Consider the following 25,938-nt stretch of genomic DNA (forward strand, 5'->3'; position numbering starts at 1 on the left):
AGAGGCTGGTTTCCAAGATCCTGGAGCCTTCTGGAACACCACTACCCAGTAAATTTATATAGCCACATGTAGTTTCTGGCTAGCTTACTGAACAGTGCGGTTCTAGAACTTTTCAGGAAAGAAAAAAAAATTTTTTTTGAGATGTTAATCCCCATCCCAGCAAAATGCCCACCCAAACACGAAAGGGCAGAATGGCCTTCACTGAACGCGATGCAGAGGTCCAGCCACCTGGCTTGCCTTGGCTCATTCTCTGCCCCCCACGCCCTCAACCAAGCAAAGGGTTCTAGATCTGATGGTGGTAGGTGGAGTGAGACTTTTGCCTTTGTGCGCCATGAGTTCACCCACCACTGGTCTTCGCTTCCCAAAAAGCACTTTCTGACATTGGCAGTGAAGTTTATTTCCCTGGGGGTGGAGAGGGGAGTTATATACAGCAGTGACCCGGATGCCCGGGAGCCCCTCACCCCAACAAGGGGCTTGGGTGTGGGGAAGGGAGGCACTGGCAGAAGGCACAGAGTGGCGATGTCCTGGAGGAGGCCAGGAATTCCGGGTGAGGGTGTAGTGTATCCTGGGAAACCCAGATGGGGAAACAGGCTCGGTGAAGGCAGCTGGTCCCGAGTGCTGGTCGCTCCTCTCACAGCCTTGGGGCTACAGAAGGACACAGGGACAGCCTCCATCTTTCTTCCTGGGGGCGGTGGGTGGGCTGGGTGGGAGCTCTTGTTCCTGGTACTTCCTGTGGGAAGAAGCTGGTGAGTCTGGGTCGCAGGGAATGGGGACAAGGACAACAGGAAAGGTGCTCTGCTCACCGGACAGCCCGCACCAGCTGCTCGAAGGCTTCGTCCACATTGAGGCGCAGCTTGGCCGAGGCCTCGAAGTAGGCCACATGGTGGGAGGCACCAAAGGCAGAGGCTTCAGATCGGGGGACCTGGGAGGGGGACAGCAGGAGGAGTCAGGTGTCTGCACTCAGGGTGGGGGCCAACTGTGGGAGGGAGGCAGAAAGACACACTACACGCTCTAACGGGGGTGCCGTAGTGTGGGGGTCAAAGGAAGGGGAAGAGTTTCAAGGAGATCATGGGGAACATGCTGAGAGGGCTCGGCTCCATTAAGTAAGGAATCCGGGAAGGCTCTGTAGACATTTGCCCTTCTGAACGTCAGGTGACAGAGTTCCTCCTGCGGAGAAGTCAGGGTGCCCCCTGCAGAGGCCGAGCAAAGCTCGGAAGCCTGGAAACCCCCAAAGTCTTAATCAGAAAGTTGAGTTCGGTGTGGAAATCACAGTCTCTGTGTGTAGGAAGTGGTGAGAGCAGAGAAAGGGACAAGACATGGTGGGAATCAAGTGCAAGAGTTGGAGTTATCTCTGGGGGGGGGGGGTTGCCAAGGGAGGGCTATGAGCAGGGAAGGGGCAGGGGCAGTGGGGGGCCTTAGGGAGGCTGACTTGAGGTGGGGATGGAGCAGAGTTGGGGCAGATCGACCTGGGGGTTGGTGCAGGTGCCCTTGGTTCCATCCAACAGTTTTCTGGGAAGTCTTACTTGCAACACTGGGAATGCAGAAGGTCCAATTTGGGGGCAACCCACGTAGTGATGTGTGTGACAACAGAGGGAGCGGGACCAGGGGAGCCAGAGGAGGATGTCCAAAGGAGCCTCCCCCCGGGTGAGACGGGGGACAGGGGTTGGAGGCAGTGGGGAATGTCCCAGACCTGGCGCTGTGTCTCCAGATCTGCCTTGTTTCCAACCAACACGATGGGGAAATCGTCTCGGTCCTTGACTCGGAGGATCTGTGTGAAAAGCTTGCCCACCTCGTTGAAACTGCAGATGAAGCCAGAGGCGTGAGGTCTGACCAGCGGCGGGGCCCCTGCCCGCCCTGCTCCGCCACCCTCAACTCCCCTCACCTCTGCCGGTCATTAATGGCAAACACCAGCAGGAAGCCGTGTCCGGCGCGCATGTACTGCTCCCGCATGGCACCAAACTCCTCCTGGCCTGCTGTGTCCAGGACTGCAGACAGACAGGGGCCGCCGTGGAGATGAGGCTCCCGGGAGACCTCCGCCCCACCACCATCCCCCCGACCCACTCCCCGCCGCCCTCACTGTCCAGCCGGGCTGGAACACCATCCACAGCGCAGATCTTCGTATAGGAGTCTTCGATGGTTGGGTCATAGTCAGACACAAAGTAGGACTGGGGGGACAGGGAGAAGACATCATTACTGCGGTTCCTGCAGTGCCCCAGGAGAGATGACTTAACCCTATCGCTGGGTTCTGCCTCCCCCGCCCCTTCTTGTTGGATCTCTGCTCCCCTCTCTGTGGGTCTCTGTCTCTTCCTTCCACCCTAACTAGTCTCCTTTCTCCAAGTCTCTCCCCATCTTCTCTCTCTTTGGTATAAAGTACATCTCCCACACGGTGATTACGTCCTGGCTGTGTGGTATTGATCAAATCACTTCCCCTCTCTGAACCTCAATTTCCTCATTTGGAAAATAAGGATAAAAATAAGACTACACTTAATCCAGCATTTGTGAGATTTGGGGGAAATCCCGGCTAAGCATTCCACGTATGGCTTGGATCTAGTAGGTGCTCAGTTATTGGGAGCTATTATTGCCCAGAATGTCTGTCTGTTTCTATCTCTCCCTCCTCCTCTTCCCTCTTTTTTTTCTCCTTCTTCCTCCTTCTCCCTCTCCCCCTCCTTCTCAGGCAACTTCTAGTGTCTCCTCCCAGGGGAAGGTCCCAGTTCCAATCCAGCAGCGGAGAAGCTGCCCCGCCCGGGGGCTGGGCCCCTCCCTTCCTGCCTGGGTCAGGCCAGCCTCCAGCCAAGCCTTTGGCCAGCTTTGGGTCCGCCCCTGGGTGCAAGGGGTTGGGGCCTTCTTCTATATAGGCAGGGGCTCCCAGGCAGGGCCTGGCTGGGGTCTCTTGAGGAGTCTGAGGCCCAGGACCCTCTGCGGTAGCATCTCAGAAAGGAGACACCTTTCTAAGGTTTCTCTAAGGTGGGAGGGTTTCCCTGGGGAATGGGCTGGAGGTTTCCTGGGCAGTGGTGGATTTTCAGGAGAGAAGGGGTGATCTGGTAGCTGGGGGTCTGAGAGTTGCCTCCTGTCTGTTAGGGGAGGGCTTGGCCTGAAGGGCAGGAGCAGGGACCACGCCATGGGGGGGTTACGAGTATGTCTTCAGAACACAGCTGGAGAAGTCTGGGGGTGAGAGCTGGGGAGAGCCCCAAGGTGCAAATACATTTGGGAGGTTTGTCACAGAATATAGGTACACGTCTAGAGAATCTGAGACATCCCAAAATGCATTTACAGGGTCAGAGAAACTCCTAAGAGGTGGGTCTCTCTGAGGGTGTCAAGAATCTGGGGGTTTCTTCAAGGAGGTGATTTGGGGGCTAGCCAAGGTTTCTGAGAGATGCTCGAGGAGTTAGAGTGGAAGAAAACTCAACATGGAGGAGTGGGTGGTTTTCCCTGGGAGAGGGTGGAAGTCTGGGTCTGGTGGGGTGGGGGATCCCCAGAACAGGACGTGTAGTCATAAGAATTCTCTGAATGGCCCAGGGGCAGGATCTTTCTGAAATCTCTTGGGTCTGAGGGTGCCTCTTCTCAGGACCAGATGGTACTGGATGGGCCCCAGGCAAAGTCTGGGCACAATTTCTGGATTCCGGGGGAGCTTAGTATCTAGAGGAGGGTAATCTCCCAGTTAGGCTTTGGGTGGCTCAGATGGGAAGCTGGGACCTGGGATCTGGGGGAGATGGGGCTCAGGGTAGGGGGAAGTGACACCTAGGGGTGGGGGCCTATGGGAGTGCTTAGGGTCTATATGGGGTGACTTCTGGATTTAGGATGCTCCCAGGAGGTGCTCAAGGTCAAGTCAGCAGGGAAGCGGGGTCTTGGGTACTGGGAGGAGGGATGGGGGGAGTCTCAGGATGCAAGAGTATAAATCCCTTGTGTAGAGGGTGGAGGCCCTGGAGCTGGGGGGCTCAGGGTCACCATCTGAGGGGATTTTTTAAGATTAGAAGGTCTCATAGGAGGGTCTCAGTGATGGATCGAGGGGAAATCGGGGTCTCAGGGATCTCCCAAAGGGCTCAGTTCTAGGTCCCGGGGGCACCCCCCCGGGTGAGGGCCCACTACCTGGATGAACTGGATGGTCAGCGCGCTCTTGCCCACGCCGCCGCCGCCCACGACCACCAGCTTGTGTGTCTCGCTGGGTGGGGGGTCCCCGGGCCCCGGCCCCCCGCCCCGGGGCCGCCCCCGCCCTGTCCCGGACGCCGCCCCGCTGCTCATGTCGCCACCGCTGCTGCCGCCGCCGCTACCGCCTTGGGGGGAGCCGGGCGGGGCCTAGGGGCGGGCCCCGTTAATAAGGCTCCTGCATAATCATGAGCTCCGGAGAGAAGGACTGGAGTCTCGGGACACTTAGGAGGTAAGGCCAGGGAAAAGGAGGAGCTATGCTAATAAGGGAGGGGGAAAGGCTTTCCTTGTGAAGGGGAATTCCGAATGGGGCGGGGATATGCTAACGTTAGGGCTAAGCTCTCCCGGAGCAGCGCCACGCGCTCTCTGCGGGAGGGCCGTCTGTGGGCGGGGCTATGCTAATACGAGCCCTCACACTTTCGGCGGACGGGCCGGAAAAATCGTTCGGGGAGGTGCTATGCAAATGAGGATCCCGGAGGCATCGCTTTTCAGGGCACTATCCCCGAGGCCTCGTTTTTAGTAGGCGGGGCTCGTCGACTCGCGCGCGGCCGTATATAGGCTCGCTCGAAGGAAGGAGCCGGTCTTGAAGGGAAGCTCCACCTCCGTCCTGGGATCCTAGCCAAACTTCCGACCCCGGTGTCTAGGCTGGACGCCGGAGTCTCCGCCCGCTAAGGGACCCAGGCTTCCGGTTCCCGGAGTCCCAGCCAAGCGGAAGACAGACTGGGAGGGGAGATGGGGCCCTGGAGGGGGACAGCGGGGTAACGGGACAGGGAGGGGCCGTGAGATCACTGCATTCCTAATCCCTGAGCCAGCTCGCCCAAACTGGGGTGGCTGGGTCATTGAAGGGCCTAGGGCCAGGATTTCTGAGTCCTGAAGGAGGAAGATGAGGGCCCAGACTCCGGGGTCTCTCGGGGAGAATGAGACTGGAGTTCTGGACTCCTGGGTCCCGGGGAGTAGGGGATCAGGGAGTCTTTATTATTAGGTTCCGCAAAGGAGAGAGCTGGGGGCGTGGACTCTTGGGTCCAGGGGTTGGTGGGGCCGGGTATTCAGATATCTGGATCTGAGGGAATCCGGATTGGGAACCCGAATACCTGTGTCTGTGTGAAGTTCGAGTTTGAGACCAGGAGTGGAAGAACGGAGGAAGGATGGGCATGAGGGCCCGACTTCTGGTTGTGAGGAAGGAGAGGTCGAACTCCCAGGTCCCAGGAAGGAGGAAAATGGGAGTCCCGACTCCTGCTGAGCGAGAGGAAATCGGAATTTGGACTTTTCCATCTTGAATGAGGAGGAGGTTGTAGGGTCGGGCTCCTCGGCTCTAAATTTAGAGGGGACTTAGGAGACCGGGATATTCTGGGATCCCCAGAAGGTGGGCGGCGCAACTCCCAGCCAGCACCGCTTTTTTTCTACCGTCCACTTTTCGGAACTACAATTCCCTTGCAGCAACCCTGCTCAGGGCTCTACGTCACTTCCTGTTCCGCAGCTCTTTCCGCGCGCGCGCAGGGCACCGTGGGGCCTTGTCGCGGGCTACCGCAACCCCGCCCCCTTCACCTCTCACTTCCTTGCTGTCCCCGCGCGACGGAGACGACGCGCGGACTACGCCTCCCGGCGTCCGTCGCGCGCGCCCCTGCCTGTGTGCCCCATTGACTTCTGGGAAACTGAGTCCGGAGTCTTCCCACCAGCCTTCACGGCACCGTGCTCGGTACTTGAAGTCCCGGCAAGCTCGGCGGCGTTTTAGCTCCGCCCCTCTCCTCCCTCTGCTCGCGAGCCCCCCCAGCCCGCCCCGCCCCGCGCCGGGGCCGGAGCCGCAGCCCGAGCGGCGGGGTAAGATGGCGGCGGCAGTCTGGGCCGCGGGGCTCGGGCCTATCGGGGTGGGCGGGGCGGAGTCGGGTCGCTAGTTGTCTTGGGGTCCTCCCCACACGCCGCGGGACCTGGAGGGCTTAGCGGGGCGGCCTCGGGCCCGGCAGCGGCGGCGGAACCTGGTGCCGAGCGGGGGGCCTTCTCAAGGCCCCGGGACGCGTCTGTGGGTTCCGGGGGGCATCTACGGGGCGTCCCCGTGAGGACTGGGGACGTCCACCAGACTAGACCGGGACTGGAGCCTGCTCTCCATCACCTAGCTGGCGTGGGTCATTTCTGTAGGCACTGCTGATCGTCTTTATGGGCTGACCAGAGGTTAGGGTCTGTTTATAGGGTTCTGGGGCCATCTTGAGATCTTGAGATATGTCCCAGGGTGAAGGAGGTCTGCAAGAGCTGAGGAGTATCTGCAGAGCCATCTATAGCGTCCGGGGTATGTCTGTTAGGGCTGGGAGTGTCTGCATGAGCTGACTTGAGGATGCGGCTCACCTACATGGGTCTGGGGCCATTTAGCGGGCCTGGAAGAACTGTTGGAGGGCGAGGAAGTCTTTTAGGGCCACCCAGACGGGTGGGATATGCCCACCAAGGGAGGGAAGCAAATACTGAGGTGTGCTGTGAGGCCTGGATGGGTCTCTAACCTCTGAAGAGTGTCTAATCTGGGTGACAGGAGGCTGGGGGCAGTTAGAAGGACCTGGAACCGCCTAGTTGGCTTTCAGTGTGACTGCAAGAGTGCAGTCTTTATGCCTGGAGCAAATTCGAATGCCTTTTGAGGCTGTATTATCGCGTGGAGAACAAGACAAAGGAGAGTATTGGAAAATTTGCCCAGCTCAGATGTACTTGCACTTTATAATGTAATTCAAATGAAAAAAATGTTTTTAAATTCTGCGTTGCCCTGGAGCTATAGAGATTAGAATTAGTCCACATTAGTGTGGGGAAGTCCATAGGATCACCTAGATTCATTTAGTGCAATGCTTTTCAAACTCTTTTGACCTTGATCTACAGTAAGAAGTACATTTTTTGTTGAGACCCATTGCATATTCCCCTATGTATTGAATACCAAAGTCCCATTAATTCATATTTCCACTTACCCCCTGCAATGTACTGTGAAGATTTTTCTCCTGTGTTCAATTTATTTATTTTTTTATAACAATCTGTTTGTGAACCACTATACTCCTATCATACTGTAGTTTGGGAAACACTGACCTAGAGGGACTTAGCAATGTCTGCAGAATGTGTTTTCATGTTGAAAAGATCTAAAGAGCCCTGGGTGTGTCTGCAAAGCCCAGGGCACGTCCACATGGGCAAGGGATCATCTTCATACACCGCAGAGGCTTGGAGATCTGTGTGTCTGTACTCAGCAGGTCTCAATTAGGCTTCTGTTATGTGACAGTCACTGTTCGGCGTAGCAGGTGCTTCCCCCAGAGGTGCTGGAGAGCAGCTCCAGGGCTGGGAACTGTCCATAGAGGTTTATAGGCAGGACATGTTAGTGGGAGTTAGGGAAGGAGCCCCAGGCTCATTGCTGGGAGCTTTGGCTTAGCTTGGAAATCTGTGGTAGGAGAGAGACCTGGACCTGGGTGTTTGCTTTGCAGGTATGCGGCTGGGAGAGTGGAGATAAACCTGGGCCTCTGGAGGCTAATAATGCTAATTATTGTTACTTTGTATTGAACGCTTGGGCTGTGCTGACTCTGTGGCAGAAGTCAGTCCACTTTGAATTCTCACAGCCCTTCTTGGACGTAGATACTCCTGTTGTGCCCATTTCCAGATAAGCACAATGAGTCAGGGTTGGGGGCAGTTTACGGGTTTCAAAGCTTTCTGGGAACTCAGACTGGATATTGTTTTCAAAGTAGCAGATTTGATGTTACAGGGAAGCCAGCAGCTGAAATAGTCATGCTTTCTGAAGTCCTAATCCAGACACCCACCAGTGCGAGGGATCATCTCTCCACTTTAGTATAATCTAAGAATTTCTGTGACGTCACGAAAGCTTGAGCCATGCTTTCAACCAGTGGGCACATAAGCCTTGGGTGGATGCCCTCTGTGGGGTCAGGTGGACAGCCTGCCTTTCTGAAAGCAGTGTTTTCAGTTCAGTACTGGTTTTGTACATTGCTCTATTGCAGTTCCATCTTTTGCATATAAATACAATTTTTTTGGTTCTGCGCCATCGAGGAGAGTTGATGCTGTAGGAAGTGGTGTGGTATTTGAGGTAAACCCAGCCCACTGGTGCATGTCTCAGTTTGGGAAAGGAGAGTTTGGGAGACTATGGGACACGTTATTTGAAATCACAACTCAATCAAAAAAATATCTTGGCATTGGGTTGGGTCTTAAGAGGGTGGGCAGTGAGGTCTTAAAGCTTGGCCGTGGGGGAATCTGTGGGCACTTGGGAGTGCCGTGTTGAAACGGGCAGCTGGGAAGGCCTCCCTTCCACGAAATGGGACAGCTGAGATCCAGGCAAGGGAAGAGAGCCCACTCTGGTCCCTCCGATGGCTGCACTGGGCGTGGGGCTCGCCCAAGGACTGGAATGCAGCAGTAGAAGGGAGGGATGCCAGAGAGGTTGCTGAGCAAAGCAACGTTGGAGGACCTTGAGGTCTTTGCATCCATTTCCTGCTCCTCCCGCAAGACCCTCCTGCACCCTGGTCTCCACTCCAAACTGTCACCCTCTCAACCACCAGGTGACCATGGAGGAAGAAGATGAGTCCCGAGGGAAGACAGAGGAATCGGGCGAGGATCGGGGCGATGGTCCACCGGACAGAGACCCCACACTTTCTCCTTCTGCCTTTATCCTGGTAAGGCTGCTAGACACCCGGGGCCGAGGCAGGCAGGTATGGGCTGCAAGTTCAGATTTCGGGGCCCAACACCTGGGCCCTGGTGGGGAGGAGGGGCTGGGGGCCTGGACTCTTGGCTCCTCTGAAGGGTTTGGATTTGGCTATAGGGGTGTCTGGAATGGCTGTCTCCCAGGAGCAGAGCTTGTGATCATTTGCACGAGTCCCCTGACTGCCCTTTCTTTCCATCCCCTTCACCCTCCACCTTTTCTCTAGCGGGCCATTCAGCAGGCTGTGGGAAGTTCCCTGCAGGGGGATCTGCCAAATGATAAAGGTATGATGGGCTCTGGTTCCTCTTAGCCTCCTGTCCCATCTCTGTGTTCTTTACTCTAATTTCATTCATAACCACTCTTCTGAGGTCTCCCGGGTACCACTCTCATGCTGGCACAGGGAGCCAAAAGATGGGTCAGACTCCACGACTGCCTTGGAGGGTCTGCCAGTCTGATGGAGGGGAGACACCATCACGGCGCGGAAGTAGCCCAAGGCACTATGGGAGGGCAGGAGGAGGCCCAGTTCAGGGAGTGTGGGGGGAGGAGATGGAGTCTGGGAAGGCTTCCTAGAGGGAGGGAACAGGGGGACTGGGTCTCTAAGGATGTATTAGAGCCGTTCAGTAAAGGAAAGCCTGGTAGGCAGAGGCAGCCAGCAGGCGCACAGCATTGGGCCACCTTGCAGGACTGCGTCGTTGTTTTCTGGGGCTGGTGGGTGCGGGGGTGGGAGCAGGAGGCAAGTCAGGGGAGCTCCTTGGGGACTGGGCCCTAGCAAGGCTCTAAAGGCACAGTGCCTTGTCTGGACATCATCCTGAGGGCAGCTAGGAGGACTGAGGGGTGAGAGTGCTGGCGCCTAAGAATGGTGTTGGGGATGTCCTTCCGGGACCCAAGCTGGAACGAGGTGGAAGGAGACAGGGAGAGCCGGCAGGTCCTTAGTTCCCTTGGCAAGAGCTAGGGCAGGCTCCTCTTTCCTCTGCCCCACAGAGTCTCTGTGTCTAGTCCCGTTTTCAATCCCCCAATGCAAATCTCTCTCCAGATGGCTCCCGGTGTCATGGCCTTCGATGGAGGCGCTGCCGGAGCCCACGGTCAGAGCCCCGTTCCCAGGAGTCAGGGGGGACTGACACGGCTACTGTGAGTAAGAAGAGGGGGCTGGGGGCCCAGACTTGGGGAGGGTTGGGGGGCTAGGTCACTGGGGTCTGGATCCTGGCATTGGGTTTGGGGACCCAGACTCCTGGGGTTGGAGTCCATCAGTGGCGTTGGTGGGGCTGGGGACGTGATCTGTGGGGGTGAGCCTTGGGTCCCGGAGGCAAGTCAGGGTGAGGAAATTGGTTTTATCCCAGAATTTTCTTGGAGTTTCAGATGTTTGGGTTCCTGAGAGTTTAGGGGCTGGGGAAATGGGGTTTGTGGGTCCTCACATGAGCAGATACAGGACGGAGCCCCTCCTGGCCTATTCCAGGTGTTGGACATGGCCGCAGACAGCTTCCTCGCGGGGCTGGTGAGTGTTCTGGATCCCCCAGATACCTGGGTTCCCAGCCACCTGGACCTGCGGCCTGGCGAGTGAGTAGTTGGGCAGCTGGAGTGGGAGAGGCCTTTGGCATGGGAGCTGGAAGCTTCTCTTGGGCTCACTCACCCCCTTCTGCCCTGCAGAAGCGAGGACATGCTGGAGCTGGTGGCCGAGGTCCGAATCGGGGACAGGGATCCGATCCCTCTGCCCGTGCCTAGCCTGCTGCCCCGTCTCAGGGCCTGGAGGACAGGCAAAACGGGTACGTGGGGCCAGGGCGGACCTGAGGAGGAGGCCTCAGAGTTGTGCGGGAGTCTGCTGTCATTGGTAGTAATGGTAGTGATCCTGTCACTTGAACAAAACCTTTAAGCCTTTGCCTGTTAGACTAAAATAAAGGCTGTGCATGCAGACAGACACACAGAAAGCAAACGCTGATGTGATCGCTAGCATGTAGGAGTTGTTAGCACATGTGAGGTGCTCAGCGTCCCAGGCTCCACGAGGCAGTGGAGCTGCAGTGAGAATTCATCTCCCTGGGAGCGGGAGGCCCTCAGCTCTTAGTTTCTGATTCAGTGGGTTTGGGGTAGGGCCTGGGAGTTTGCATTTCTAACTAGTTCTTCAGGGATGCTGCTGCTGCTGCTGCTGCTGGCCCCCGGGGCCCTGGTGGGAAGCCCAGGTTTAGACTTCCCTTCTGCACGGATGTCCGCAGTTAGGAGGGGTGGAGAAGAGAGGAAGGCTCGGTCAGCTCAGGTGCAGCACGAGGGCAGCTGGGGTGCTGTTCGGCAGCTGACCCTGGCCTCCCCACCCTGGCCCAGTTTACGTTTCCTTTGATCTTTTTTTTACAGCTGTGGGTTGACTTGTCTGTTAGGCTCAGGGAACATGATACCTAGAGCCCACCACACTCTTGGGGGCCTGCAAGAATATGTTCATTTCTTTTCAAATTAGAAGCCAAAGAGGATAAATAAATGGGCATGGCAGTGTCCTAATAAAACTTTATTGACAAAAGCAGATGGCCTTGGGATTTGGCCCCAGGCGTTCAGTGATGTAGATGTATCTGGAACCTGAGAGCTGTTTTGCCCCGCAGGGGGGTGGGGGGGATGCTGGGGTTATGATTTATTTTCTTGTTACAGGTGGTTTTCTTCCTCCATTTGGAAACTATTAAGAATTTAGGGGAAGGGGCACCTGGGTGGCTCAGTGGGTTAAAGCCTCTGCCTTCAGCTCGGGTCATGATCCCAGGGTCCTGGGATCGAGCCCCATGTGGGGCTCTCTGCTCTGCGGGGAGCCTGCTTCCTTCTCTCTCTCTGTCTGCCTCTCTGCCTAGTTGTGATTTCTCTCTGTCAAATAAATAAAATATTAAAAAAAAAAAAATTTAGGGGAAAAAAACTCGCCCTTAATCCTATGTCATATAAAAATTATATAAAGAAGCGGCTGTTGGGGCGCCTGGGTGGCTCAGTGGGTTAAAGCCTGCTTTCGGCTCAGGTCATGATTCCAGGGTCCTGGGATCGAGCCCCGCATCAGGCTCTCTGCTCAGCGGGGATCCTGCTTCCTCTTCTCTCTCTGCCTGCCTCTCTGCCTACTTGTGATCTCTCTCTGTCAAATAAATAAATAAAATCTTTAAAAAAGAAAATCTTAAAAAAAAAAAAAAAAGAAGTGGCTGTCTTGCAGTTCCAGACTGCCCCGGCCTATGGATTCCTCTCTACCTCTGGGGGTAGTAATGATTCGTAAGCAGGGGTAGCAAGAACTCATGCTCACCAGGTCCTCGCGGGCCGGGCACAGTCTGGTTTGGTCCCCTCATCCTCGTGAGGTGTGAATGCTATCATCACCATCCTCCTCTGCTTTCGTTTCTTCCTTTTTTCCTTTCTCTTTCTTTCTTAGATTTATTTATGTATTTTAGAGGGGTGGGGAGGGCAGAGGGAGAGAGAGAATCTCAAGCAGGCTCCCTGCTGAGTGCGGAGCCTACAAGGGGCTTGATCTCAGGATGACCTGAGCTGAAATCAAGAGTCAGATGCTGAACTGCGCCACCTGGGCGTCCCCTCTTGCTTTATCTTCTTCCTCAGCCCTAGGCAGCTGGCGGGCTTTCTCTGTGTCTCCTTGAGATTTCTCTCCCTGCTCGATGTGAGCTCCTTGAAGGCAGGGACTTTGTCTCTTGTGCTCACTCTTCTATTCCAAGTACCCCAGACCGCCCTTGGCACAAGATAGGTGATCAGTAAAAATGTCCTGAATGAATGAGCGAACCCCACTGTAGAGATGAGGAAACCGAGGCAGGCAGCAGTTGAGGTCCTTGTCCTTGGTCATGTCATGGGTGAGGGCTTAGAGCCTGGGATTGGGTTGAGGCGGCTCTGGGACTGCCCTCGTGAGCCCTGGCTGTCCTGGCACTGTCCACCCGACCGTGCTGGCATCCTGGCCGTTGAAGCGTCCCTGTAGTATGTGGTTGAGAGGGGAGCCTCGGCACCCCAGTGTGTGTGTCCGGAGGTGCGGCCCTGGTCCGTTGTCTCCATGTGGGATTTATGGCCCTGAGACCCTGTCTTCAGAAAGCACGGCCTCAGGAGGCAGTGAGGGTGGCGCGGAAAAGCATGATGCCAGTCGGTAGGAGGGGCGGACCCTGGTTGTTCCTGTTGCTTGTCAGCCCCTTGGATGGGGCTCGTCACAGAATGACGTGCATGGAGTGAGGATTCCAGCAGCCAGGGCTCCCCAGCTCTGCCAGTTTCTGGCTCTCGAGAGAAAGTTATCACCTTTGTAGCCGCAGGCGATTCCCTCCATGAAGCAGAATAAATTTCCCCCAGAGGCAGCCAGAGTGGCCGGCCAGAGCTCAGCCTTGCAGGTGGTCTTAGGTTCAAATCCCGGCTGCCCCGATCTGGCCCTTGTCTTCTGTGGTAACACGGGTCACGGGCTTCTTGGGCTGCAGGCCAGGGGACATCTCAGAATATGGGAGCGCAGGCTTGGTGGCCGCACTGACTGAGTCCACACCCACCTTCTCCCCGCTGTGGGCCCTTCGGGAAGATACTGCAGCTCCCTGAGCCTCAGTGTCCTCCAGTAAGGAATGTGCTGTGAGTCAGGCCAAGTAAAGCGCTGAGAGCTGCGCGTGCTGGCGCCCTTGAGGGCCGCTGGAGGAGGGCAGTGGCTGGGGTGCCGTCCTGCCCGTGGGCGCTGTGCGGGACACCGGGAGGAGGGTGTGCACCTGACCGTGGTTCTCCGTCTCCACCGTTTCTTTGCAGTTCCTCCACAGCCCCACTCTTCTCGACCCTCCTGTGCCCGCCACCTCCTCACCTTGGGCACCGGAGATGGGGGCCCGGCTCCTCCCCCTGCCCCCTCCTCTGCATCCTCCTCACCCTCCCCTTCCCCTTCATCTTCCTCCCCCTCCCCTCCCCCACCTCCTCCACCTCCAGCACCCCCGGCCCCACCTGCCCCCCGATTCGACATCTATGACCCCTTCCACCCCACCGATGAGGCCTATTCCCCACCACCTGCTCCAGAGCAGAAGTATGACCCCTTTGAGCCCACTGGCTCCAACCCCAGCTCATCCGCGGGGACCCCGTCACCTGAGGAAGAGGAGGAGGAGGAGGAGGAAGAGGAGGAGGAAGAAGAAGAGGAGGAAGAAGAGGAGGAGGAAGGCTTGTCTCAGAGCATCAGCCGCATCTCGGAGACCCTGGCGGGCATCTATGATGACAACAGCCTGAGCCAGGACTTCCCAGGTGACGAGAGCCCCCGCCCGGACCCCCAGCCCCCACAGCCAACGCCAGCCCCCGGAACGCCGCCCCAGGTAGACTCCACCCGGGTGGACGGAGCCAGCCGCCGGCGCGTCTTTGTGGTGGGGACCGAGGCAGAGGCCTGTCGGGAAGGCAAGGTCTCCGTGGAGGTGGTGACAGCCGGTGGAGCCGTCATCCCGCCAACTCTGCTGCCACCGGGCGACTCAGAGATTGAGGAGGGCGAGATCGTCCAGCCTGAGGAGGAGCCCCGGGTGGCGGTGTCCCTGTTTCGGCCCAGTGGCGGCCGGGCGGCGCGGCCCCCTCCCCCGGCCGCGGCACCCCCTGCGGCCCAGCCCCCGCCCCCGCCCCCCGCTCCCCGGGCCCCGGAGGGGGACGATTTCTTGTCTCTGCACGCCGAGTCGGACGGCGAGGGCGCCCTGCAGGTGGACCTAGGGGAGCCGGCCCCTGCCCCGCCGGCCGCTGACACGCGCTGGGGCGGCCTGGACCTGCGCCGCAAGATCCTGACGCAGCGGCGGGAGCGCTACCGCCAGCGCTCGCCCTCCCCCGCCGCCGCCACTGCGGCCGCCGCCGCCGCCCCCGCCGGGCCCCCCACCCGCAAGAAGTCGCGGCGGGAGCGCAAGCGGAGCGGCGGCGAGGCCAAGGAGGCCGCCTCGTCCTCGTCGGGCGCTCCACCCGCCCCACCGGCCCCGGCCTCCCCCTGGGACTCCAAGAAGCACCGCTCCCGGGACCGCAAGCCGGGCTCGCACACCTCGTCGTCCGCCCGCCGCCGCTCCCGCTCCCGCTCCGCCCGCCGCCGCTCGCGCAGCACCGACCGCCGCCGCGGGGGCAGCCGCAGGTCTCGGTCCCGGGAAAAGCGGCGGCGGCGGCGGCGCTCAGCCTCCCCACCCCCAGCCACCTCCTCCTCGTCGTCGTCCAGGCGTGAGCGGCACCGCGGCAAGCACCGAGACGGCGGTGGCAGCAAGAAGAAGAAGAAGCGTTCGCGGTCCCGGGGCGAGAAGCGCTCAGGGGACAGCGAGAAGACCCCGGTGCCCACCCAGCCGCCCTCTGGCTCCAGCTCCTTGGGCGGAGAGCGCGACAGCCGCCGCCGGGGGGCCGTGCCACCCTCCATCCAGGACCTCACGGACCACGATCTCTTCGCCATCAAGCGGACCATCACCGTGGGCCGGCCTGACAAGCCCGACCCCCGCGGCCCCTCACCGGTGCCGGCCTCGTCGCCCAAGCGAGAGGTCCTGTACGACTCCGAGGGACTGAGCGCCGAGGAGCGGGGTGGCAAGAGCAGCGAGAAGGACCGGCGCCGCTCTGGGGCTGCCTCCTCCTCCTCCTCCTCCCGGGAGAAGGGATCACGTCGGAAGGCACTGGATGGGGGTGATCGGGACCGGGACAGGGATAGAGATAGGGACAGGGACAGGTCATCCAAGAAGGTTCGGCCTCCCAAGGAGTCAGCACCCTCCTCGGGTCCCCCACCAAAGCCACCGGTCAGCAGTGGCTCGGGCTCATCCTCCTCCTCGTGCTCCTCTTCCTCCCGGAAGGTGAAGCTGCAGTCCAAGGTGGCAGTGCTGATCCGCGAAGGCGTCAGCAGTACCACGCCTGCCAAGGAGGCCGCGTCAGCCGGCCTGGGCTCCATCGGGGTCAAGTTCAGCCGAGACCGGGAGAGCCGCTCCCCCTTCCTCAAGCCCGATGAGCGGGCCCCCGCTGAGGTGGCCAAAGCAGCTCCGGGCAGCACCAAGCCCAAAAAGACCAAGGTCAAGGCCAAGGCTGGGGCCAAGAAAGCCAAGGGGACCAAGGGAAAGACCAAGCCATCCAAGACCAGGAAAAAGATCCGCAGCGGGGGCAGCAGCGGGGGCAGCGGTGGCCCTGTGATGCTAAAGAAGTCCAAGGCGGACAGCTGTAGCCAGACAGCGGGGGCCAAGGGGGTGGAGGAGACCTCCTGGTCTGGGGAAGAACGGGCAGCCAAGGCCCCCAGCACCCCGCCCCCGAAGGCAGCCCCTCCGCCCCCCGCGCTCACACCGGACTCGCAGACCGTGGATAGCAGCTGCAAGACGCCTGAGGTCTCTTTCCTTCCCGAAGAGGCCACCGAGGAGGCTGGAGTCCGAGGTGGGGCTGAGGAGGAGGAGGAGGAGGAAGAGGAGGAGGAGGAGGAGGAAGAGGAGGAGGAGCAGCAGCCTGCCACCACCACAGCCACCAGCACGGCTGCAGCTGCCCCAAGCACTGCCCCTAGCGCGGGGTCCACGGCCGGTGACTCGGGGGCAGAGGACGGGCCAGCCACCCGTGTCTCCCAGCTGCCCACGCTGCCCCCGCCCATGCCCTGGAACCTGCCTGCTGGTGTGGACTGCACCACCAGCGGCGTCCTGGCCCGTGAGTGTGCCCTGGGGCTGGGGGGTGCAGACAGGACTAAGAGGTGGAGGTCCTAGGGGGTCAGGCTTGGAGGCAGTGGGGATGCCCTGGGAGGAGTCGGTACGCAGTGTCCCGGACAGTGAGGGGCTGGGGTGGGTGAGGGCTCGATCAGGCTCTGTCCAGGAGGCTCACTGATGTCTGGGTGTGCGGCAAGAGAGCAGGCGGGTGAGCGCGGGGCGGCCAGCCTGGCGCAGACCGGGGGCCACCTGCAGGTGGACTGGGATAGGTGTGGAGGGACCAGAGAGAAGACGGGGGTGGGGGGCAGCAGTGTCCCTTGGGGGATGGCAATAGGACACAGGGGGCTTGAGATGGAATTTCCCCTCTGCCACCACTTTGTCCCCAAGTAACCTGGCCATATTGCCCCCGATCACACACATGCCTTAAGTCCTAAGTAAGAACGGGGTGGGGGGCTGCAGAGTGGCTCTCTCAGGGGCGGAGGCCCCCTTTTCCCAGCTCTGAGCCCAAGACCCATGGCCTCTCTAGGGGTCCTGCTGGGAGGGGGCAGCAGGTGGCCAGGTGTCGCTCCCCGGCCCCTCTTGTGTCATCTCCTGATGTCCTTGTCCTCGACTGTCTGCCCCCTGCAGTGACTGCACTTCTCTTCAAGATGGAAGAAGCCAATCTGGCGAGCCGAGCAAAGGCCCAGGAACTGATTCAGGCCACCAACCAGGTGGGCTCCCCTGGGGAAGAGTCCCCACAGTCCTTTCTCTTGTGCCCTGACTCTGGTCAGGAGAGGAACTGCACTTCCCAACAGGCCTTCGGACAAGGAAGGGATTGGCCAGTAGAGGAGCCTCTGGCCCCTGGGATTATTGGAAAACCAGGGCGGGAATGATGGGGGTGCGTGGTCCCTCTTCCCTTCTCTCTCCCTTAGTTCATGTTCTCTCCAACCTCTTCCCACAGATCCTCAGCCACCGAAAGCCGCCCTCTAGTCTGGGGGTGACCCCTGCTCCTTTGCCCACCTCTCTGGGGCTGCCCCCTGGTCCCTCTAGCTACCTGCTCCCTGGCAGCCTCCCCCTGGGGGGCTGCGGCTCTACCCCTCCCACCCCCACCGGGCTGGCTGCAGCGTCTGACAAGCGAGAGGGCAGCAGCAGCTCCGAGGGACGGGGAGACACAGACAAGGTGAGCTGGGCTTGGGGGCGGCAGATGGCTGGTGGCAGCTTTGCGGGGAACGGGAACGGATGCTGAGACTCAGGGCCCCAAGGAGGATGGGAGACTGATGCCCGCAGGTGGGAACTTAGATCATACCAAAGTCATTAAAATGTAAGGAGCTCGGCTTTCCCTCACATGGATGAGTGGGAGATGGGCGCTGGGTAGATTTTTCCCCCATTACGTGCGCACAGAGAGGGTGAGGGAGGTACAAAAGCACGACGACGTAAACACACCCACGTGCCAACATGCGTCCGGACGACTGTGTACTTTGTGGTCACTCATATCCCTCCTTCCCTCCCCGTCCTTTAGTGTGAGAGGGAGGATGGTTTAAGAAAGGAAAGTCAGGCATCTGTTGGAGGGCAGGAGTGGGTGCCAGGCAGATTCGGACAGGTTTTTCCTCAGCTGTACTTGGCTCCTGCTCGGGGCCTCAGGGCGGTTTTCCTTTTGGTCACGTCTGCATGTTTTCCATCCTGGTCCGACAGCCCGTGGCCCACCTCTCATTTCATGTACATTTTGTGCGGGCGGTGGACGTGTGGGTCCTGGTCCAGGGCCACCCGGGAGGGCCCGGGGTCCGGCCTGGCGGAGGCCCAGCCTGGCCTGCGGTCGGGGGTGACGGCAACAAGGGGAGTGCAGGGCTGAGGCTGAGCCGGCAGGCAGGGGAGGGGAGGCCGGGGCTTCCGCAGTAACTCATCTGGCCTCTGCTGTCCCTTCTTCCCGCTCTGTCCCCATCTCTGCCAGTATTTGAAGAAGCTGCACACGCAGGAGCGGGCGGTGGAGGAGGTGAAGCTGGCCATCAAGCCGTACTATCAGAAGAAGGACATCACCAAGGAGGAGTACAAGGACATCCTGCGGAAGGCTGTCCACAAGGTGGGGCCCCGAGGCGAACAGGGTGGGGAGAGGAGGAGAAGGAGAGGCAGACACGCAGACAGATGTTACCCAGACGGGGAGCTGGGAGGGGTGCATCTGTCTGGAAGGTGAGGAGCGGGATGGGATTTGCGCAAGCCCGCCGGGGCCTGGCCTGCTGGCGGCAGGGCTACAGGGAGGGGTGTTAGCCTGGACCTGGGGGGAGCAGCTCCCATCCTAGTTGCCAGCTGTGCTCAGCAGTCCAGGTGGCAGGGACCCCGGCGGTCTGGCAGTGACCGCAGCTGCCCCTCACTGCCTAGATCTGCCACAGCAAAAGCGGGGAGATCAACCCGGTGAAGGTGAGCAACTTGGTGCGGGCCTACGTACAGCGCTACCGCTACTTTCGCAAGCACGGCCGCAAGCCAGGCGACCCCCCGGGGCCCCCGCGGCCGCCCAAGGAGCCCGGGCCCCCTGACAAGGGTGGCCCAGGCCTGCCCTTGCCCCCTCTCTGAGACCCTCAGTCACCCCTTCCCTCCTTCGCCTCTTTGGAATTCTGGACGTATTTATGGCTCCACCTCCCCACTTCCCTCCCCCCATCAGTGGGATGACTGGGGGAGGGTTGCTGCAGGGAAGAGGAGAGCCCCCTGCCCTGCCCCGCCCTGTGCCCCTTGCCCCCAAGCCTGTCCCCATCATCCCTCCCTTCTGTTTGTGTCCCTTCCCCAATTTCATTAAAGATTTCATGAAATGTTAGCCCCGAGCCCCATGATTTCAGCCCTTTCTTTTCAGAGACCAGTCTGGGAAAGGGCTGGGAAAAGATACACAGGTGGTCGGGCCTGTGCCAGAGGGTGGCCAGCCAGTTGTGACTCGGGCAGAGTGCATTCGCCTCTCTGGGCCTCAGTGTCCTGATCTTTGACGTGGGCGTTGGAAGGATGAAGACCCAGGCAAATGCAGCACTTCTCGCACCCCTGGTACATAGTCAGCTGCTGCTTTTGTTAAATTTTATTTTATTTATTTGACAGAGAGAGAGATCACAAGTAGGCAGAGGCAGGCAGAGAGCGAGGGAAGCAGGCTCCCTGCTGAGCAGAGAGCCTGATGCAGGGCTGATCCCAGGACCCCGAGATCATGACCTGAGCCGAAGGTAGAGGCTTAACCACTGAGCTGCCCAGGCACCCCTTAGCCGCTGCTCTCGACAGAAAGTGGCAGTGGGTGGGAGTTTGGGGTCCCAGGTCCCACCTGCTTGGTGTCTTCCAAGCTCTGGGCACCTGGGTGCTATCAGTCTGCCCTGGAACTGCCGCAGCAACAGGACCTTTGTCCCCCATTGAGTTGGATTCTCTTTACCAGTCCTCCGAGGCTGCAGTGATCTTATCCATTCTCCTGCGGTAGAGAGGGAAACTGAGGCACAGAGCAACACAGTGAGTCAGGGCCACACTGGCCCATCAGTCCCCGCTGGGGTGGGCAGGCTTTCAGGCTGGAGCCCAGAACTTCTCTACAACTGCCTGTTCCAGCCCAGTGCAGAGCAGGGCTTGGGGCCTGGAAGGGAGGACTTGCCTGAGGTCACCCAGCGCGAGCTGCAAGGGGACCTAAGGCCCCCACCCCCAACTGACAGGATGATCCAGGTGAAAGTTTCTTTGCTAACTGGACAGTGGCCTGAACTGTTCATAGACAAGACAGGGGTTCTAGATTCTGCCCCAGGGCTCCCCTTGGAGAGCAGCACCCCTGGAGTCAGACTGGATTCTAACCCATCTTGTGTTTCCGGCTTTGTGACCCTTGCTTTTCTCTAAGCATCAGTGTCTTGGTCTGTAAAATGGGGGTGACTGTCCCCTCCTCATAGGGAAGAGGTAAGGAGGTGACAGGTTATCAGCTGCCCTCTGCACAGTGTCTGTCCTCATGCAGGGAGCATCTGGGGGGGAGTTGCTTGCACAGATGGGTACGCTGAGGCCCTAAGAAGGAATAACGCCCAATCTAGGTCAGGGCTACCCTGGATCTAGCTGACACCCAACACCAGCACACAAGTGGTAACAGTGGCAAGAAGTAGTTTATTGGCCGAGGTGAAGGCACGAGGGGGCAGCGCCCACGAGGAGTGAGGGATCAGACCTCCCCCATGGCCTAGAAATCCATGTCCTCGACCAGGTCCTGGAGGTAGGCCTTGTACTGCTCTGATGTGAGAGAGAGTGGGTAGCTGTTGGAAATGTGCAGGTCCACAGTGTTCTCCAGTGAGGAAGCGCCCTCTGATCGTGCCATGTCCAGCAGGGCTCTCAGGCATGTGGGAACAACCTGCGGGAGGTGGGGGGAGAAACAGGAGTCAGGGGAAGCACTCAACACAGTTTACTGTCAAGGGTGGGGTTGGAATACTACAACTCCCAGCAGTGCCCACTGTCACCTGAGATGAATCAATAAGCCCAGGGCTGCTGGGAGTTGTAGTTTCCCCCCATAACCACGATCACCAGTGGCCTGATAAGTTTCCTAGGGCTGAGATGCTGGAGGGGTTCCCAGAAGCTAGGGCGGGCAGCTTGTGGTCAGGACTCCTAGGCACCATAGTTCCTCACAGAGGCTGCTAGGACTGACTTCCACATGGTTTTCAGAGTTCAAAACAGTTTCTGGGGGTGAGACCAGGAGAGGGACACCCAGAAGCTCCTGGGGATGAGGAACTGGTGGTTGCAGAGACTCTTGGAAGTTGTAGTTCCTCAGAGGGCTTCTGGGAGTTGTAGTTCCTCCTCCCTTCGTTAAGATCCACCCCTTAGCTCCAGAAGCCCAGGACTGCAGCACCTTGACCATCACGAACTTCTTGGTCCACGGCTGGTCCTGGGGCCATGGCTCCCCCATGCAGAACCAGAGGGTGTAGCGTGGTGAGTGTCGGCTTCCTTCGAGGAAGGCAATCAGATCTGGGGGCCCGAGATCCTAGTCAGGCATGGGAGGAGGACCCTCCACCACCTGCCCCTCCCTGCCCGCCTCCCAGACCTATCAGCCTCACCTTCTCCCCTGACCTGAAGCCTGACATACCTACAGCATGACCAGACGGCTGCTGATCTAGGAAAAATTCCAGCACAATCTTAAATTTTTTTTCCCTCCCATCGGGGTGGGGCTGGAAGCTCTGCACTGACCCCCCACCCCTGCCCTCATTTGGGATAGGAAGGAGTACACTCTCCGCAAGGACTTCCCTGATTCTGGAGTACAAGGTGGCTGGCAGTTTCTGCTCTTTAACCCCCTAAGGCCACGTTCTCCTGGTAGTAGCCACTAGCCACTGTGGCTATTTCCATTTAAGTAGTAACTAATTAAAAGCAAATAGAGGAGGAGCTGGGTGGCTCAGTCATTAAGCAGCTGCCTTCAGCTCAGGTCGTGATCCTGGGGTCCTGGGATCAAGCCCTGCATCAGGCTGTCTGTTCTGTGGCAAGCCTGCTTCTCCTCCTTCCACTCCCCCTACTTGTGTTCCCTCTCTCGCTGTTTCCCTGTCAAATGAATGAATAAAATCTTTAAAAAATAAAGTAAAACTCCCTTCCTCGGTTGCACTGGCCCAAGTACTCAACAGCCACCCGTGGCTGGTGGATACCAGATGGGACAGTGCAAATCCAGACCATTTCCTTCACTGCAGACATATCTACCCCGTAACAAAGCCCTAAAGACTTGTCTCTCCTGCGTCTGTCTATCCACAAGAATAACTGGGGACAGTGAGGACTATGGCAGCTAATTCCTTGAGCACCTGCATACTGGGCCCTGTGCCTCCAGCAGTGGAGAGTCGTCGGGCAGACGCAGAGCAGCCCCATAGTTTGCCCCACGTTATAGCAGAAGCAAAGCAGCAGAACCTGAACTGGAACTCGGAAGTCTGGAGATTTGAAATCTTTTTTTTTTTTTTTTTTTTTTAAAGAGAGGGACGGAGTGTGGTGGGGAAGGGCAGAGAGAGAGAGGAAGAGGGAGAGAATCTTAAGCAGGCTCCAAGCTAAGTGCAGAGCCCGACTCGGTGGCTTGATCTCACAACCGTGAGATCATGACCAGAGTCGAAATCAAGAGTCACTTAACCGACAGAGCCATCCAGGCGCGCCCAGAACCCAGAGTTCTTAACCACCGCGACCTAGGCTTTCCACAGCAGGGTCAGAAGGCCTTGCTTCACTCACCTGACACGAAAGGCCGTAGGTCGAACACGTCTCCTTCCTCATCCTTGGGGACCTCACCGCTGGGCCCGGGACTGCTGTCAGGGAGGAGCTCCTCGCCCAAGGCCCAGTACGTGTGGCAGTGACCCAGCCTCCGGGCCCAGAGCCTCTGTCCTGCCCTGCACAGAGCTAGTCCCCCACCCAGGCAGCTCAGCACACGCCTCACGTAGCCCAACACAGCCCTGTCTGTCAGCCACACCCCAGGGTCTGGCAATATGATCGGCTGTCCAGGCAGCATCCCGTCCCCTGCTTCTGACGCCACCAGCCGCAGGCCTCTCGGGCAGAAGACAGTCTGCTGGAAGACTTGGCGGCCCCGGTAGAAGGCGGTCACCTCGAACTCCCACTCTGAGTGGTGGCAGAAGTGACATGAAGGGGGAGTGAGACAGAGAGAGTATGAGGGGGCGTGGCGCCCCAGCCCCTTCCACACCATACTTGGTACTCACCTTCCTCAGGCACCAAGAGCCGCCTCAGTGGGTTTTCCGGGGGCTCTGAGTTTGGGCAGGGAGGAGGGATGTCTATGGTGGGGCTCAGCAAGAATGGGGGGGTCTGCTCAGGGACCACACCCAGGCTCGAGGGCCCCCCATCTGGGAATGGGGCCAAGGCCATGTCATTCAGTAACTCCTCTAATATGTCTTCCTAGAGAGAAGAAAAAAGAAAAGGATCTGGCATTTCCATAGCCCTTTCGAGAGACTTCATATAGACCAGGCTTTGCGATCAGAAGAGAAGTCAGACCCAAGCTTTGCCCTCAAGGGGCTTCCTATGAGGAGGGTTAGGGGGAGGCAGGGAGACAACCATGGGCACAGAGAGCAAAACATATGCTCTGGTATATGCTGGGTGCTACTGGGGCCCAAGGGGAGCAGCTAATTCCAGCCCAAGGTTCTGGCCCTGTGCAAGTAAGACCTGGGCAGAGAAGGCTGGACACAATTTCAGAGGGAACTTGCACTGGCACAGACATCAGCAAGGTCAAGGGTAGGGTGGTTCTGGGTTCCCAGGAGGCTGAGGGTACTCTAGCAAGAGAAGCTATGAAATTCCAGGTAGGTGTCTGAGGGCTGTAGATGCCTGGGGAAAGCTCTGAACTTTGTCCTGAGGGTGCTGGAAGCCATGGAAGGGCTCTGGGCAGGGGGACAGGGTCAGCTCGGGATCAGACGCGGGACAGCCCACAGGGCAGAGGATGGATGCTCAGGAGGAAGACTGGGGTGATGGTCCAGGGGAGAAGAGGACGCCTGAACAAGGCCGTGGGGAAACAGATAGTAGATGGGTCAAACGGGGTGGGAGGGCTGGGGTGCATTCTCACCTGGGTAGCCAAGGTACTGCACCCGCCATTGGTCCCCAGCGATGTGTCCGACTCAGGAAAGTTCCCAGCTCCTGACGAGGAAGGTGGTGAGTAGAGCAAAGTGTTGGGGACACTCAAAATCCCACCCTCTCCATGTGAAGCCCCACTTCTGGCACACCTGAGATCACAAACTCATAGACCTTGTGCGGGTCCTGAGGGTCCTTGCTCCGATCCTCGGCTAAACGCAGCCCTTCCTTCCGGTTCAGGGCAGATCTGAAATTCCTCTTCCAGGTGGGCAGATCAGGTTTATCCTTTCCGGGAGTGTAGGCACCGCTGGCCTCGGCCCACGCCTGGGGAGCCAGTGGGTACCAGGATAGTGAGGAGGATGACCAAGACCCCGTCCCAAGGATTCTCTCCCCTGGCACGTTCTAACTCGGCAAGGATCCAACCCAAATTCTTGGATTCTCTGCATCCTAAGGCCCCCTATCTTCACCTTTTGAAAAGTTTTGCTTTCTAAGCCAGACTTCCAGGTCCTACTGGGTGTCTAAACTCTGCCACCAACCTGCCCTAGAACACCTTCTGTAATAACCCCGCCCCCTCGCACTCCAACTCTGGTTACCACCACTGGTGTATCCTAATTTGGTCAGAAGTCACCTCAGCTTCCGGGCCAAGTCTTGCCTCTAAGGTTCCGAGACCCGTCCCCAGAATTCTACGACCAAGAGCCCCGCCCCCTGCAAGCCCTGAATGCTCCGTTTGCATTCCTTTCGAGTTCTAACCTTGTTTTTCTGGTTCTTTTTCCGGAACCCGGCCCCTCCAACCTTGCCAGTCCGCGGATCCTACTAACCCTGCCCCGTCTCGTCCTAACTCCACCTACCTCCACCTGCCCGCACCAGCGCCTGCCAGCTGCAAGCGTGCTAACCCCGCTTCCTCGGCTCCGCCCCCTACGAGTCCCCCCTCCTCCCCGCGGGTAGCTCAGTGTTCCCGGTGTCCCGGAAGCTCACGCACCTGGAAGATGCCGAAGTCTTCTTGCTGGGCATCCTGCCGCAAGCCGTGCTTCCAAGGGATACGGAAGCGTGTGCGGCTCTCGTCCAGCCAGGCCACCCCCTCCAGGTGCCCCAGGTCCAGCTGCGACACCAGCCAGGGCAGGATCCGCGGCTTTGGGGTTCCCATGGTCCGGCCTGCGCTTAGAGGGCAGTTCGTGGGCGCGGACGGCCCCCCTCTTCTTTCCCCACCATCTTCTGTGCAGGCCCCCTACCTCCCCAGTTCCGCCAGTGTAGATCCCTCCCTCTTCCGCGGTAAACCCTTTTCTCCTTTCCCCTCCCCCACATCACCCCAATGCAGTTACCCTCACTTCCAAGTTAGAGAACCTCCTCTAGTTATGCCAGGGCAGACGTTATTCACTTGTAGATCTCTACCTTCTGCACTTAACCGTGTTGTAGACCCCTTCTACAAACTGCCCCACAGAAGAGCCGCTCACCCATTTCCACCCTAGACCCTCCATCCACCCCACCCCAAAACAGCCTGGCTCCTTTACGGCGCGCGCACACACACACACACACAACACACACACACTTTATAGGGTGGGCTGCCTCCTGTTTTCAGGGTCCACTCCTCTCCCTTAGATCCCCAGTGCGGACGCCGCCCTTCCCACCCTCCCCGCTTTTTCCTGTTGTTGTTGTTGTTGTTATGTTGTTTTTACAGCCGACCTCCAGCACCGGCCATTGTTTCACTTTCTCCCTTGGCTGCTTCACTTTCCCGAGTACACAGTGCCTCCTCTAGACTCTCAGGGCAGCCCCGTTTTTTCTCGCACTTCTCGGTCCAGACGCCACCAATTCCCCAGATCCGCCGTTACCTACGTAAAGAGTCGGGGGCGCAAAGTGCTAGGACCCACCCCTGCTTCTGGGGGTCCGATAGCTCTCGAACTTGTAGCTGCACACCCTCCTTTCTGTCAGCTGAGCTTCAGAGCAATGCGGTTTTCTTTGTATCGCTTTCACGAAATAAAAACTTCAACTGCGGTGGGTCAACAGACTCCAGAACCAAAGGGGCGGCACCAAGAGCCCGGACGGCGCCCCCGCCCCCCGTCAATGCCCTTTTTAGGCCTTCTGGCCAACGGCATGCTGGGAACGTCACATGCCAAT

General features: G+C 58.7%; 3 protein-coding genes across 12 annotated transcripts; 1 reads left to right on the forward strand and 2 right to left on the reverse strand.

The window, feature by feature from the left end:
- Window positions 1-376: 376 nt before the first annotated feature.
- RRAS (RAS related) lies at window positions 377-4,282 on the reverse strand. Its single transcript, XM_045989127.1, has 6 exons — window positions 4,087-4,282; window positions 2,078-2,165; window positions 1,883-1,985; window positions 1,691-1,799; window positions 804-922; window positions 377-730 (listed from the first exon to the last, which is right to left on the reverse strand). The coding sequence occupies exons 1-6, from the start codon at window positions 4,237-4,239 to the stop codon at window positions 646-648; spliced, it is 657 nt and encodes a 218-aa protein (XP_045845083.1). The 5' UTR covers window positions 4,240-4,282; the 3' UTR covers window positions 377-645.
- Window positions 4,283-4,351: 69 nt separating this feature from the next.
- Window positions 4,352-19,139, forward strand: SCAF1 (SR-related CTD associated factor 1). Of its 4 annotated transcripts, none has more exons than XM_045989125.1 (11): window positions 4,352-4,375; window positions 8,658-8,771; window positions 9,024-9,081; window positions 9,831-9,925; window positions 10,251-10,351; window positions 10,442-10,557; window positions 13,508-16,354; window positions 16,978-17,060; window positions 17,291-17,509; window positions 18,278-18,406; window positions 18,703-19,139. In XM_045989125.1, exons 2-11 carry the CDS (start codon window positions 8,664-8,666, stop codon window positions 18,892-18,894), a joined length of 3,948 nt encoding a protein of 1,315 aa, XP_045845081.1. In that variant the 5' UTR covers window positions 4,352-4,375; window positions 8,658-8,663; the 3' UTR covers window positions 18,895-19,139. The 4 variants fall into 4 exon arrangements, with proteins under 4 accessions (XP_045845081.1, XP_045845079.1, XP_045845080.1 ...); XM_045989123.1 differs by lacking the exon at window positions 4,352-4,375 and adding an exon at window positions 5,826-5,961; XM_045989124.1 differs by lacking the exon at window positions 4,352-4,375 and adding an exon at window positions 5,980-6,424.
- Window positions 19,140-20,351: 1,212 nt separating this feature from the next.
- On the reverse strand, window positions 20,352-25,850 carry IRF3 (interferon regulatory factor 3). Of its 7 annotated transcripts, none has more exons than XM_045988413.1 (7): window positions 25,657-25,850; window positions 24,806-24,978; window positions 23,979-24,150; window positions 23,822-23,892; window positions 22,971-23,163; window positions 22,492-22,872; window positions 20,352-20,656 (listed from the first exon to the last, which is right to left on the reverse strand). In XM_045988413.1, the coding sequence occupies exons 2-7, from the start codon at window positions 24,968-24,970 to the stop codon at window positions 20,367-20,369; spliced, it is 1,272 nt and encodes a 423-aa protein (XP_045844369.1). In that variant the 5' UTR covers window positions 24,971-24,978; window positions 25,657-25,850; the 3' UTR covers window positions 20,352-20,366. The 7 variants fall into 7 exon arrangements, with proteins under 7 accessions (XP_045844369.1, XP_045844371.1, XP_045844368.1 ...); XM_045988415.1 differs by having other exon boundaries at window positions 24,806-24,983; XM_045988412.1 differs by having other exon boundaries at window positions 25,653-25,850.
- Between the last annotated feature and the right edge of the window lie 88 nt (window positions 25,851-25,938).

The sequence above is a fragment of the Meles meles genome, chromosome 19, assembly GCF_922984935.1.
Source record: "Meles meles chromosome 19, mMelMel3.1 paternal haplotype, whole genome shotgun sequence".
NCBI classification, from domain to species: domain Eukaryota; kingdom Metazoa; phylum Chordata; class Mammalia; order Carnivora; family Mustelidae; genus Meles; species Meles meles.